The sequence below is a fragment of the Narcine bancroftii genome, chromosome 5 (assembly GCF_036971445.1).
Source record: "Narcine bancroftii isolate sNarBan1 chromosome 5, sNarBan1.hap1, whole genome shotgun sequence".
NCBI classification, from domain to species: domain Eukaryota; kingdom Metazoa; phylum Chordata; class Chondrichthyes; order Torpediniformes; family Narcinidae; genus Narcine; species Narcine bancroftii.
In genome coordinates this window covers 80,213,582-80,227,465 of record NC_091473.1, presented here as the reverse complement: position 1 = coordinate 80,227,465, position 13,884 = coordinate 80,213,582, and the positions used below count along the sequence as shown (strand labels likewise).

General features: G+C 41.4%; 2 protein-coding genes across 2 annotated transcripts in view; both read left to right on the top strand.

Annotated features, from left to right (window-relative positions):
* Positions 1-1,514, top strand: part of dbt (dihydrolipoamide branched chain transacylase E2) — a 40,893-nt gene extending 39,379 nt beyond the window's left edge. Inside the window, exons 10-11 of the mRNA XM_069937998.1 lie at positions 410-481; positions 583-1,514. Of these exons, the coding sequence (XP_069794099.1) occupies positions 410-481; positions 583-750 (240 nt within the window). The 3' untranslated portion in view covers positions 751-1,514. The remainder of the gene's footprint in view (positions 1-409; positions 482-582) is intronic.
* A 10,159-nt stretch (positions 1,515-11,673) lies between these two features.
* On the top strand, positions 11,674-12,483 carry LOC138762729 (dynein light chain Tctex-type protein 2B). The gene has a single exon (XM_069936306.1). The coding sequence runs from the start codon at positions 11,707-11,709 to the stop codon at positions 12,310-12,312; it is 606 nt and encodes a 201-aa protein (XP_069792407.1). The 5' UTR covers positions 11,674-11,706; the 3' UTR covers positions 12,313-12,483.
* Positions 12,484-13,884: the final 1,401 nt, after the last annotated feature.

Sequence of the window (13,884 nt, the reverse complement as noted above, 5' to 3'; positions counted from 1 at the left end):
GGGGGCAGTTTGAAAACCAGTGTGTTAATATAATGTACAAGATTTCACCAGCTTAATCATTATGGTATTTACTGTTTCACGATGACAGACCAAAAATAAATATGATGTCAATGTCATGAGCTAACCAAATCAAGAATTTGGATGTTCAGAGCAAATGAGCATAGACTGCAGTATTATGCTGTACATACATAACCCACAGCAGGAGATACTGTTTGTACTGTGACCACATCCCAAGTGTGTCATCTTGCCCATACTGATTATATAATTGGAAAACGTGTGTTCTTCATTTATCGGTGCCAGTGGAAAAACAAAACTCGCTAGTCCAACTGACAGAATTGTTTCTTTTACTTACCTGTTATAATTAGAATACACCAGAAATCATTACAGTGTGGTATTTATCTATTTGTAGATTGGTGGCACCTATGCGAAACCTGTTATACTACCTCCTGAAGTAGCTATTGGAGCTATTGGAAAGATACAGGTGCGTAAGTAGCATTATCATACTTGTGGTCGAAGATATTCTTGTGTTCCACTTTTTCTGCTATTTTGCCCACATTTTTGTCTGTTTGTTTTACTCTTTAGATTCTCCCCCGTTTTAATGATAAAGGTGAAATAATCAAGGCTCACATCATGAATGTGAGCTGGTCAGCTGATCACCGGATTATTGATGGAGCCACAATGGCTCGTTTTTCAAATCTTTGGAAATCTTACTTGGAGAACCCTGCATCCATGCTGCTAGACCTAAAGTAAAGAAAAGTGATTGATGCATAGCCTTTAATAAGATGGACAGCTTCAAGAAAAGGGCATTTTGTTTTATTTACAGCACATTGCATCTTCTCTGTAATGTTTTGTATTCTGGACAGTGACATGTCTAAACCATATTGCATTCTGTAGGGGATGGGTTAGAATTATTTCTTTAATGCCAAATGATGGAAGGGATACAATTGTAGAAGGTGAGCTTTATTCTGAATACTGGTCAAAGTAATGGCCTCTTTTAAGTCCTCATCATACTTCCCGACACCTACCAAAAAAAATAACAGGTCATTATGGAATTTTGACAATTGCTGCATCTGTTTTAAATGCACGAACAAAGGCCATGTTTCAATAAAAAAATCATTTGTTGACTAATATGGCTTTTATAATTGATCCTTTAGCACTGAAAAGTTTTGCAAGCTTTCAGAATGTGGTCCTCTCCTCTGTAACATAATGGATGTAGGAGTTTCCCCCTCTATAGTCTTGCCACAGATTATGAAATGTATGGAACTATAGGATGCTTATTAAGTATGCACTGTTACATAAACCAGAAACTCTGCAGTTTTAAATTTTTGAGTGAAACATTTATTTGGTTCTCAAAGGGTTAATATAATTTTATTAACCAGGCACTTTCCAGGTTCAGATGGCATGAAAAACACTATACATGTGATAACCTTAATTTTAAATAAGTCAAAAGATCATGTGCTTAATTATTCTGCTCTTTACAAGGTTGGTTACAATAAATATTTACTGTGAATTACCATTTGAGTTTTTTGATCTCTTATTAAGTTTTCATTTGCTGCATTTGTTTTACACAAAACTACTAGAACAAGTATTCAAAATGATTTAATGTTAATACTCATCACTATCTGTTTGGAAAGGGTGAATATGATTGTGAATTTTGATTTCTTTTCATTGGGGCTTCTGGTTAGCCAACCTACATTTCATAGAGGTTCAGATAATAGATCTTTTATTGCACACTGCATGTTTTCATGTTGACTTAAATACTTGTTAGTAATTTGTTTTGTTCTGTATCCTGTCTCGCACGACAGAAGGCAACTAAATATTCTCAAAATGTACATAATTTCTGCTGTTCAATAGATGTACATGTTTTCTGGTTAAGTGCCATGGTTTATATTTGACAAGAGGTTATGAATTTTGTAACTAAATATTTGATGCAACATCCATAAACTTGGAACTCCCTCCACCACACATCAACAACTTTGTAGTAAAGAGAGTGGAGAGCACCATGTTCCTTGCAGTTCACTTAACACGTAACCTATCGTGGACACTCACTTGTGAGGAAAATGCAACAACAACCACACTTCCTGAGGAGATTGAAGCAGGCAAGGCCACTGGTCACTATTATGTCAACCTTCTGTTTGAGCTCTATCGAGACCGTCCTTGCCGGCTGCATCACTGTGCAGTGCAATTGCTGCAGAAAAGCGGATTGATGGTCAATCCACAGGACCATAAGAGTGGCAGAGAGAATCACTGGAGACTCCCTCCCTTCCATCGACTTGATCTACTGGGATCGTTGTCTGAAGAGGGCACGCAAAATCATTGAGGACCTTTCCCACCCTGCATGTAGCATTTTTTAGCTGCTTCTACCAGGAAAGAGACACAAGAGTATCAAAGCCAGCACCACAGGGCTGAAGAGTGGGCTTTTTCCCACATGCGGTAAGAATGCTGAAAGACTAAAAGAACTAAAAGGATTAGTAAATATGCAGACGATACTAAGATAGGTGGAATAGTGGATAATGAAGAAGGTTTCCAAGGATTGCAGAGGGATTTGGGCTGCTTAGAAAAGTGGGCTGAAAAATGGCAGATGGAATTTAATGCTGATAAGTGTGAGGTGCTTCATTTTGGTAAGAAGAATCAGAATAGGACATACGTGGTAAATGGGAGAGCATTGAGGAATACAGAAGAGCAGAAAGATTTAGGAGTGACGGTACATCGTTCCCTGAAGGTAGAAACTCACGTGAATAGGGTGGTGAAGAAGGCTTTTAGTATGCTGGCCTTTATCAATCATTGCATGGAATATAGGAGTTGGGAGGTGATGTTGAGATTGTATAAGACGTTGGTGCGGCCTAATTTGGAGTTCTGTGTGCAGTTCTGGTCGCCTAATTATAGGAAGGATATAAACAGAGTGGAGAGAGTGCAGAGAAGGTTTACCAGAATGTTGCCTGGGTTTAAGCATCTGGAGTATGGGGAGAGATTGGACAGATTGGGTCTTTATTCTTTGGAGCGTAGAAGGTTGAGAGGGGATTTGATAGAAGTATTTAAGATTATGAAAGGGATAGACAGAATGGATGTGGATAGACTATTTCCGTTAAGAGGAGGAAGGTTTAAAACAAGAGGACATGAGTTAAGAATTAAGGGGCAGAGGTTTAGAGGTAACATGAGGGGGAACTTCTTTACTCAGAGAGTGGTAGCTGTGTGGAATGATCTTCCGGGAGAAATAGTGGCGGCGGAGTCAATTGTATTATTTAAGAAAAGGTTGGACAGGTATATGGATGAGAGGAAGATGGAGGGTTATGGGCATTGTGCAGGGAGTGGGATTAGAAAGGGGTGTTTGGTTCGGTGCGGACTAGAAGGGCCTAATGGCCTGTTTCCATGCTGTAATTGTTATGTTATGTTATGTTAACTGCTCACACTAACCATCCATTTATCAAGCAAAATTATTTATTTGTATGGATGAAATACTTGTCCTGCATAGGTATTGTTTGTTTGTATGTGAGTTATGTCTGGTTGTGTGTCTCTGTGTTTTGCACCGAGGACCAGAGAACACTGTTTCTTTGGTTGGCCTTCAGCAACGAGAGATACCACAGGAGTTGGTACTAGGCCTATAGCTGCTTATTATATACATTAATGATTTGGAAGAGGGAACCAGATAAAACACATCAAAGTGCTGTTGACCTAATTGGGTGCAAAAGCAAATTGCACAGAGGATGCAGAGTCTATAGAGAGATATAGATACATATAAGATGATCTTCAGATAAGACGGGTCCCCAATTTCAGCTTGAATTTCATGGTTTTATCATATATCGACTGTATAAGCGACCTCCCAAAAATATGTATGTTGACTGAGCTGGTGTCGCATGGCTGGAAGGTGGGTGTGGCCAGAAGGAGGGTGTTATCATGGAGCCCCCGGCAAAACAAAGATAGCATGAAGCAAGATAAAAGTCTATAAAATGGCGAAGGAACCTACCAACCATGCTGCTGCGAGGACATTTGACGTAACTGAGAAGATGATAAGAGAGTGGAGAAAGAATGAAGCTGTTTTAAGAAAAATACAAAAGATACAATGTTTGATGAGAATAGGAATCATTTGTTGGCCAGAGTTGGAAAATCACACTGCAGAATGGGTACTCGAACAGAGGCGAGATTGCGACATAGTCACAAGAAATAAAATCAGACCATTTGCACTGAAGTGGGCAAAGTAAAAACCCAGAGCACAGTAGAGTTCTTAGAGGTGCAGTCGGCTGGTGCAACCATTTCAGAAATGAACAGGAAAAATCTGGTATTACAACAAAAACAGAAATTGCTCCGAAACTACCAAAAGATCTTGATCATAAAGTTAGCAGTTTTCAGCATGGGATGAAGTGAAAGTAGAGACTGTAATAAAATATTTCAAAAAGTGCATGAATGGTAGTGAGGATGAATTATTGAGGGACACTGACTACGAAGTGGAAGCTGACTCGTCAGATACAGACTGGGATCCGTATGATGAAATAGTAAACAATGAAATTCCGGATGTGCTTGCCAAGTTCTTTATCTCAGACGATGATAGTGATGGTGGTTTTGAAGGATTTTAGATGTGGTTTTGAAAGATTTTAAATGTGTTTTTTTTTCACAATAAAAATTTCTTTCTAATATACCAGTAGCTTAAAAATTTGTTGTAGGATAGGGTCTGAGTGGGTTACGGAACCAATCGAGTGATATTTTGAGAAGAATTTTAAGGTCACGTTTTTGTATCTGGCCTATAAGATGACCCCTGTTTTTGGCATGTTTTTTTGGATCCTTCAAGGGTTGTGTCATATGCCAAAATATATGGTAAGTGTGTGGCAAAGGTCTTGCAGATAGAGTACAATGTTCGTAAATGCGTGGTCATCCAGATGGGTAGGAAAAATAAATTAAGTAGAGAATGATGCAAAGAGCTCTTGTGCAGAGGGACTTTGGAAGTGCTTGTGCCTGAATGCAAAAGGTTGATTTGCAGGTGCAACAGCTAATGAAGAAGCTAATGAAAGTCGACCATCATTGGGAGAGAGATTGAATTTAATAACAGGGAGGTTCTGCTCCAGCTCTACAGGGAACTGGTGAGGCTGCATCTAGAGCACTCCATGCAGTTCTGATCTCTTACTTCAGAAAAGATATATTGGTGTTGGAGTTAGTGCAGAGGAAATTCACTGGTTTTATTTTGGAGATGAGGGGTTTAGTGTACAAGGAAAGATTGAGTTACTTGGGACTATACCATATATACTCGTGTAATGGTCATTTTTTTGGACCAATTTTTAGGGTAAAATTTAGGGGGTCGGTCAACTATTACACACATACTACTTTTGTCCTTGGTAAGCACCCATGTCATTCAATGCATCGGAGTTCAGATTGCCGGGGCTGGGTAGTAAGTTTGCATTCAAGGCATCAGGAGTTCAGATGGGCGGATGGCCGAGGTGAAGATCTGTGGTCAGGGCATCGGGATCTCAGATGGGAGGGCGGCCGAGTCAAGGATCCACAGTCAGTATCAAGAGCTTGGATGGGCAGGTGGCCATGGTCAGGGCATCAGGTGCTCCAGTGGGTGAGCAGCCGGGGCCAAAAATTGGGGGCGGATGACTTACACACATTTTTGGGCCAAAAATAGGAGGTAGGGGGGGACTTTTCCCACAGTATCAATTATTACATGCATATATATGGTACTTACTGGAATTCAGAAGGATGAGAGGGATCTTGTAGAAACAAAATTATGAAAATAGAGGCAGGAAACTTGTATCCACTGCTAGGTGAGACTAGAACTAAGGGACATGGTCTCAAGATTTGGATTGGAAATAAGGAGAAGTTCCTTTACCCGTAGAGTAGTGAACTTGTGGTGTTCTCTGCCAAAGGAAGCAGTAGAGGCTGCCTCATTAAATATATTATTAAATATTTGGATTAAATAAATAAGTCACAGTTAGAGGAATTGAGAATTATGGGGAAAAGGTGAGCAGATGGAGGTGAGTCCAAGGCCAGATCACCCATGATCTTAATTTGATGGCAGAGCAGGCTCAATAGGCCAGATAACCACCTGCTCCTATTTCTTATTTTCTTTTGTATGGAGTTATAATGAGCACAGGCAGATTTTGTTCTAAGAGAATGACTTTCCCTTTCTAATGTATCAATGGGAGATTACAAATAGCAAGATTATTGTCACCTGATTGCTGACTCACTGTTTAGTCTGGTTGCATCTTTGTATGGCTTTGTTAGGTCTGAGCAAGGATATTAGCTAGACAGTCACTCTGCTCTCACACAATGGATGTTTTTTTAAAAATCTTGATTAATGAATAATAATATGAAAAAAATTATTGGAAATGTTAATGTGTTTGCATGTGTGTGAGGACATATTCTAATTTGGAGTATCTTACATAATATTCAACCTCAGATTTCCATGCAAATTTTACTCATTCCAGGTGATTAGAGGGGTAACTGCTGTTGGGATTCATCTGCACTCCTGGTAATTTCTTGTATCCAACACAAGGATAAACTTTCATAGCACAATTCGTACCAGCTGTCATGGAAGATCAGGAGGGAAGATGTGAAAAAGATATTTCCTTTGGTGGGGTATCTAAAATTGGCATCCCTTTATAAAATGAGTTATCCACTGAAGAGGTATCTTTGTTTTCTGTGAGCCTCATGTCTTTTTTGGGACTCACTTTATGTTGGGACAATGGACTCAAAGACTGAATATTTTTCAGGTAGGGAGTGAAAAGTCATCAGGGATTGGTCGGAATGCAAACAGATTGGCCACAATCTTATTGAAAGGTGGAGCAGGCCTTTTGTAAAACCTGTCAAATGCAGTAAATAATGTAGGGTTGGGACCTTGGGCTGAATAATAAATTATTTTACCAACAAAGAAAATGTCATAAATACTTTATCCCTCCAAAGAACCAATAAATAATTCAGAGGAATTCTTTGAATCTGGGAAATAAATTTTTTAAAAAGTTAAACCAAGATTAATTTCATTTAAAGTTTCACACAGAATCATTAACTTGGACCTAGCTGTTCACTTTAGTGTTTGTGTTTTGAACAGATGATGGGGAAAAACACATAACTCTGGGTTCCTTTTGAGATCTTTATTCTTATTCTTATTCTTATCTAGAAACAATACAGCAAGAAAAAAAAGAAAATGTTTGGAAAAATGAAAAATAACAAATTTTGGTGGCAGTTAAGGAAATTGGATTGATAATCAGTGCCTTCATTGTTAATTGAAGTATTCCCACAGATCGTTACCAATTGTCATGGTAATCCTGTTAACTAATATGTTATTATACAAGTCACATTTTTAATAAATACCTGTCTAAGAAAAACATCAATTGTCAACATGTTTATTTCTGACATGCCCCATAATGTCTGCTAAATCTTGCCTCCACTTTGTGTTTTGTGTCAGCGTCTTCTGCAGATTTGCAAGTAACTTCATAAAATTTTGAAGGGAGGACTAAAGTGGAATTTTATGCCATTTTCCTAAACTATTTTGTATGTTTCTCAGATAATGCGTCTAAATGACCGCATTCAAGTACTATACCAGTTTATTAATGCCAGTGGATTTCTCAATCATGGTTTTGTTGCCAGTAATTACAAACCAAACTTAGTATTGGCTTAGGTGAGCTAATCAAAGTGATAATTGCTCAAAGCAGTTCTTTGGTCTCTCTTGACTCTTCCAACCTATTTTGGTTCAGAATGATGAACAAGGTTCTTATGCAATATATTTATCAACATCACGTAAGCTGCTACAAAATTGCCTGATGAGGAAGCTTCCATTTAATTTAGTTTGTAGACTTGATTTTTTTTCTTCTCTGAAATGAGGGTAAATATCAAATGAAAATGCAATGCACAAAAGGCCTGGTGAAACTTGGTAAGTCACACAGCATCTTTAGAAAATAAAGGGTAACCAACATTTTGGGCCTGATCCCTTTGTTAATATATGAGCAAAACTACAGGCAAGCACCTGAATAAAAAGGAGGAGGAAGGGGCTGGGGCCCAGGCTAACAGACAAGACAACATAGGTAGGATATTAGGTGTTGTTCCTTCAATTTGTGGGTAGCCTCTGTTTGACAGTGTATGAGGCCAAGGATAGATGTGTTGGTATGGGAATGGTATGTGGAATTAAAGTGGTTAGCCACTGGGAAGTTCCTGTTATTGCAGTCCACAGACCAAAAATGCTCTATAAAAAGATCTCCCAGTCTGTGTCCAGTCTCTCCCATGTAGAGGAGGCCCAACAGAGCACCAGAAGCAAATGGCATTAACAATTACCTCCATTTTCTGTTTGTGCTAATATGTAATTACACCTCTAGGTCATTCAAGAGGATCCCTAGCCCACAAGGCCACATGACCAACCAGTACTTCCCACTCCCACACCTCCACCAAGAAAGGCCAAAAGGGAGACCGCATTCCCCACCCCTATACCACTACCTAGGATGTCCAGGAGGCAATGGAAGCCACAAAAAATTTTGGACATGAACTTACAAACAAGGGAAAGGGGGGGGTGAATAACAATTTTTAAGGGGGGGGGGTGAATGTGGTGATATGTAATTACACCACTAGGTCACCAGGGGTCATCCCGGTGACCTTGTATATAAAGCAGTCCAGAGCTACAGTCTAAGCCTTCCAGGTTCGTTTTGCAGAGAGACAAGACCTCTTTGTGTACATATTAGTTTATTAAAGCTGTCTTATACTCACACTGCTGGTGTGGTTATTGTCAGTACACTGTTAACCCCCCCCCCCTCCCTTGAGACTCTTTCCCTATCTCTCTGTCTCCTTTCCTCCAGGCCCTCTCCACCTTCCCTTCCCTCTCCATTCAGACTGCAACTTGCTCTGCCCATTGTGACAGATTATAGATAGGTTTTTGGAAGATAAATTGGGGCAGGTTTTTTTAGTGTAGGTCACATACAAACACTTTAAAACAGATCTTATTTAAAATACTGGAGCTCTGCTGATGCTAGAGAGCCTTTGCAAAAGCTTTGGAGAGTTCCAAGAGTCTTCACTAATGGATTGTTGTTTACAAAAAGGAAACAGATGAAAGAACTCATCAGAGCCGCAGGCTGTCTCGAGTGGAACTTGCTATTCTAAGAGGATCATGTGGTTTTGCAAGCAGAGAGAGTAAAACAGGCTTGGAGAGAGAGAAAAAAAATTCAGTTCTGCAGTTTTAGAGTCAGCATCAGCAGCTGGGACTGGAACAGGACAAGCTGGAAAGCTTGTGGAAACCCCCCATTTTGAAAATGGGTTGTGACTGCTTAGTTCAGCCTGGTCAATGTCCTTGTGGTTCATGCAAGAGGAGAGGACTGGCTGTCTAATGTTTGACTTGAAATAAGAGAAACAAAAAGAAACTCTGTGCTTTATCATCTGGAAAACCCTGATGGGGCAAGTTTCTTTAGCAAGACACTGAAATGGCTAGTTACAAGGTATCAGTTGTGGGTGTGAAGTGAACAACAAATCTCTCTCTGAAAACTGACAATATCTTTCCTGAGCAGTAACCATTTACCTTTCAAGCACCAAAGCCTGGTGAACTTTATAAATTTTAAATTCTGTGCATGGTACAGGAATTGCCTGCAACCAGTAAACTTGGAGGAACGAGAAGTGAGATTGGACTGTGAATCAAAGAACTTTTCTAAACTTACACACGCATTACATACATGTGCACTTAGAATTAGAAAGGGGTTGTTAGGTTAGTTAATAGTGATAAGATAAAGTTTGATCCTGATTTCATGTTTAAAGATAATTAAAAGCAATTTTTGTTTAAGTAACCATTTGTCTTGGTGAATATCTATTACTGCTGGGTTTTGGGGTTCGCTGGGCTCGTAACACTTGCCAAGGTCTTCTTGTGCCCCCTTCCAGCTCTCCTTGGTTCCTTATGGGCTACCATATAATTCTCATGAACCCTTCCAGTCTTTTCCTTCCTAAACCTTATCTATACTTCCTTCTTCCTCTTAAACTAGCTGTATCACCTGTTTTGTCAACCATGGTTCCTTTTTCCTGCTATCTTTTCTGTCCCAATGGGACAACCCTATTCAGAACCCTACGCATGTGGTCCCTAAACATCCTCCACATTACTTCTATGTTTTTCCCTGAGAACATCTGTTCCCAATTTACTCACCCCTATTCCTGCCTAATCCCATCATAATTAGCTGTTCCCCAATTAAACACAAGATTTTGTGTACTCCTATCCTTGTCCATGGCTATGCTAAAGCTCAGGGAGTTGTGGTCACTGTCACCAAAATGATCTCCCATGAGAGATCTGTCACCTAACTAGGTACATTTCACGGTACGAGATCCAGAATGGCCTCTAATCGGATTGACAACATACTGTGCCAGGAATCCTTCTTGGACGCCTCTGTCAAATTTTGCCTCATCCATCCCTCTTGCTGTAAGGTGGTGCCTTCTCACAGGTTGTCTTAAGTTTCTCTTGACAAAATAAGATTCGAGGTATTAAATGGTTTATTTTTAAAGAATTGCAGTTTGTGCTGACAAAACACAATTGGGGGCATTGAGACGTATATTTGGGAATTATATTTAGCCTTTGTCCACCAACTGCAGCTAGGTGTGGCGATATAGAGAGCCAATGGTACATCTAATGGTACTCAGGTGACACCACGGTTCGGTCGAGTTATGGTCACAAAGAATCACTTTCAGTCAGTCCCTTGAGAACAATTGTGACTTACTTCCACCCGAGTTCTGAGGGCGGTGAGGTGACTTGACGAGGGAGGCAAGTGCGGGGTGGTCAGCCTCTGCTACCGGCGGACACGTGATCTTGAAGCCACCACCGTTTCCAATGGTTCTGTGTGTTTCTGGTGCATGGTCTCTTGCACTTTCAGTGGGCGTGGGTTAGGGTTTGCTTTCCACTGATGCTGCCTGACTCGCTGTGTGTGTTGCTCCACGTGGAAAACGGTGGCCGGGGAACGTTTACAAATGAACCAAGGATTAAGGGAGAAAGTTAAAATAATAAGCGGAAGAGGCTGACAAATCCCCAGGCATGTCGCGTGGGATTAGGATGAATAAATATCCCCATTTGTCTGACCAGAAACACAAAACTGCAGATGTTGGACCCTTGAGTTTGCATGTAGGCTGCTTTAGTTCTTTGATGTTGCACGATGAATTCGCTTTAGTTTTCATTTTGATTTAGTCATTCTTGATCTTCCCATTTATAACAATAATATAGTAGAATAGAGACGTAAACGCGAATCCAAGCCAGCTCCATATTCGTTGACAGGCGTGAAATAAATGGGTAAATGGTAAAAAGAACTGGAGAGCGAATGTCAGCCTATCGCACCATCATTCGGACTGTATATTGTGCGAACTGAGGGCCGCGTTGATGCACATAAATAAATAGCTGGATGAAGGGTTTCGGCCGGAAAGGCTCTTTCCCCTTGTTGTTGCTCGACCCGCTGAGCTCCTTCGGCTGTGCCAGAATCCAGTATCTGCAGCCGCCTGGGTCTCCAGAAAAAAGGTTATTCTCTCGCCGCCGCTCGGTTCCTGGCGGGGTGTTTGCTATCCCCAAACTGTATCCCTTCACTGACGGTACTCTCGACTCTCTCAGGATTCTCTGGGAAGGTTGATGGCGCACATGTATCCAAATCGCCCAGTCTGGAGATTGACCAAGGGTTAACACCCGTCGCTGCTCTAAGTCTGCACTGCCACATGTATTTGCACCGATTCACTGAGCGACCTGCCCAGTGGTGCCTCGGTCGTCCGCTTTTCGGGAACGCAATGGGAAGCCGCGACTTCGGCGCGCTGGAAAGATTGAAGAAATGCAGGAGTTTCCCGGGTCTTCGTTTGCCGAAGATCCGAAGTACCCAGACCTCCAAAGGATGGGGTTCCGCTCTTGCAGACAGCGAGATCCATGGACAGCAAACCAGACTCTCGACCAAAAAGGGAAAGGAGAAAAGGCGAGAGAAGACTGATAGGATGGTTCAGAACCTGCGCTCGGAGCCCGAGACCAGAAGCACCAAATTGAACAGTTCGACTGAGAACCTCTACGAGCCCCGTCCCGCCAGGGTCTTCTCGGCAGACGAAGTTCGGGCTACGATTCGCACGGTACTGGAAGGCAGACTGAATGGGGCCAAGTACGAGCCGCAGGACTCGGCGCTGGCAGCGATGGAATTGGTAGAGTGTGTGAAGAAGGCGGTGAAAGCCTTGCGTTACGAGAGGTACAAGATCGTGTGTTACTTGGTGCTGGGAGCGACCAAAGCCTCCGCTCTGTCGTGTTCCAGCAGAGCCGTGTGGAGTCCAACCATCGACACTTACGCAGAATTTTGCTTCCAGAACGATTCACTCTTCGCTCTCTGTCTGGTATTTGCCTTGTACCACGAATAATATTGTACAAAGTTGTGGAGAAAAATCTGATTTAAAAAAGGGTTGTGGCTCCGACCGGAGCCTTTCTTAATCTGCAATGTTTGATAGGTTCCTTTATTCGACTTTCCTGTAACCCCCCTACAAGCACAGACGGCTAACAGCCGGGGGGTATATAGATTGAATACCCCCTCAGAGGAGAAAGCGTGAAGCACTTTGTAACTGGGCTGGTCACCCAGCGACCAGATTGATATTAAAACTGCGTGTTGGAAGAAACTTCAGTTGGGTTGCATTTTATTATCTCTGCAATTTAATTGTTCATCTTTTGCATTTAAAAATAATTAATCTCAACATTTCAGCATATTCCATAAATCCAATATTTACGGAAAAATTCAGAGCTGAAGTGCAGCCTCGCTTTTGACGACCGACGTCGATATTTTAACAGTGAATCGCGAGTTACATGCTTCCTTAAAGATAAAAGGATTTGTTAGATCGATTTTCCCGTTCAGATTGGCCGATATTCACAGCTCCCCAACCTGTAATCTCAGGCCACACAGTTTCGGGGGAAAGAGATTCTCCGCAGCCGTTTTGTGACTCCTCCCAGAGTATTCCGTGATCAATCGCCTATTGACAATAGGAGCCGGTGAAGAGGAAGCCCTTGGATTCGCTAAAGGCTTGAAAGTGAACTCTTTAAACCACTCAAACAATAATATCTAATTCCTAAATTTTTAAAAACGATTAACTAGTTGTTTTGGCTTGAAGCGAATTTGAAATTCTCAAATTTAATTGATTATTTAAAAAAATTGAATATTGTGTCCCCGTCTTGTCTTGTTTCACACTTGTACACAGCCACTTCAACAGCAGAAATTTTCAGGAAAAATTCTACTCCGGTGAAATTGATCGCAGCCTCTCTGTAAGAAACATGCCGCATGAATACAACCTTCCCGCTTCCAGTGTGTCTCGATGTGGTCGTTAACACCGCGGCACTTTTACACAGCCTTCCTGTGTTGTGGAGTTTGTCGGAGGGGGAGGCGTCGTATTTATTGGGCCTGTTTCCTACGGAGTGGCTGCGGTCAATTGCACTGTAAACACGTGCGTATGTACAAGTGGAAAAATTACGGGATGGAATTTTCATTAAAAATTCCGTCTCGACCTTTTACACGGGCACCGTCGCAGAAATTTTCTGCTGTTCAGTGGCTGTGCAAAAGTGACTTAAAAGTGCTCCTGTGTAAACGACCACATCGTTCCCATAGCAGACTCATTCAGCATGTATCCATGGAACCTTGGCTGTGTTATTTGGAATTTTCTTGTCTGTGGAAAGCAGAGGGTTGTAGTAGATGGAACTTATTCTGCCTGGTGGTTAGGGACTAGTGGAGCTCTGGGACCTCTGCTTTTTATAGATTACCTAGTCAAAGGGAAAAGATACATCAGTGTTTGCAGATGACACTAGGAAGCTTTGAGGGTAGTGCAGAATATTATCATAGGTTACAAGATATGGATCGGATGAAAAATTGGGCAGAGAAGTGGCAGATGGAGTTCAATCTGGATAAGATGAGGTGGAGGTAGGTAAAGTACATGGCTAATGGCAGGATTCTC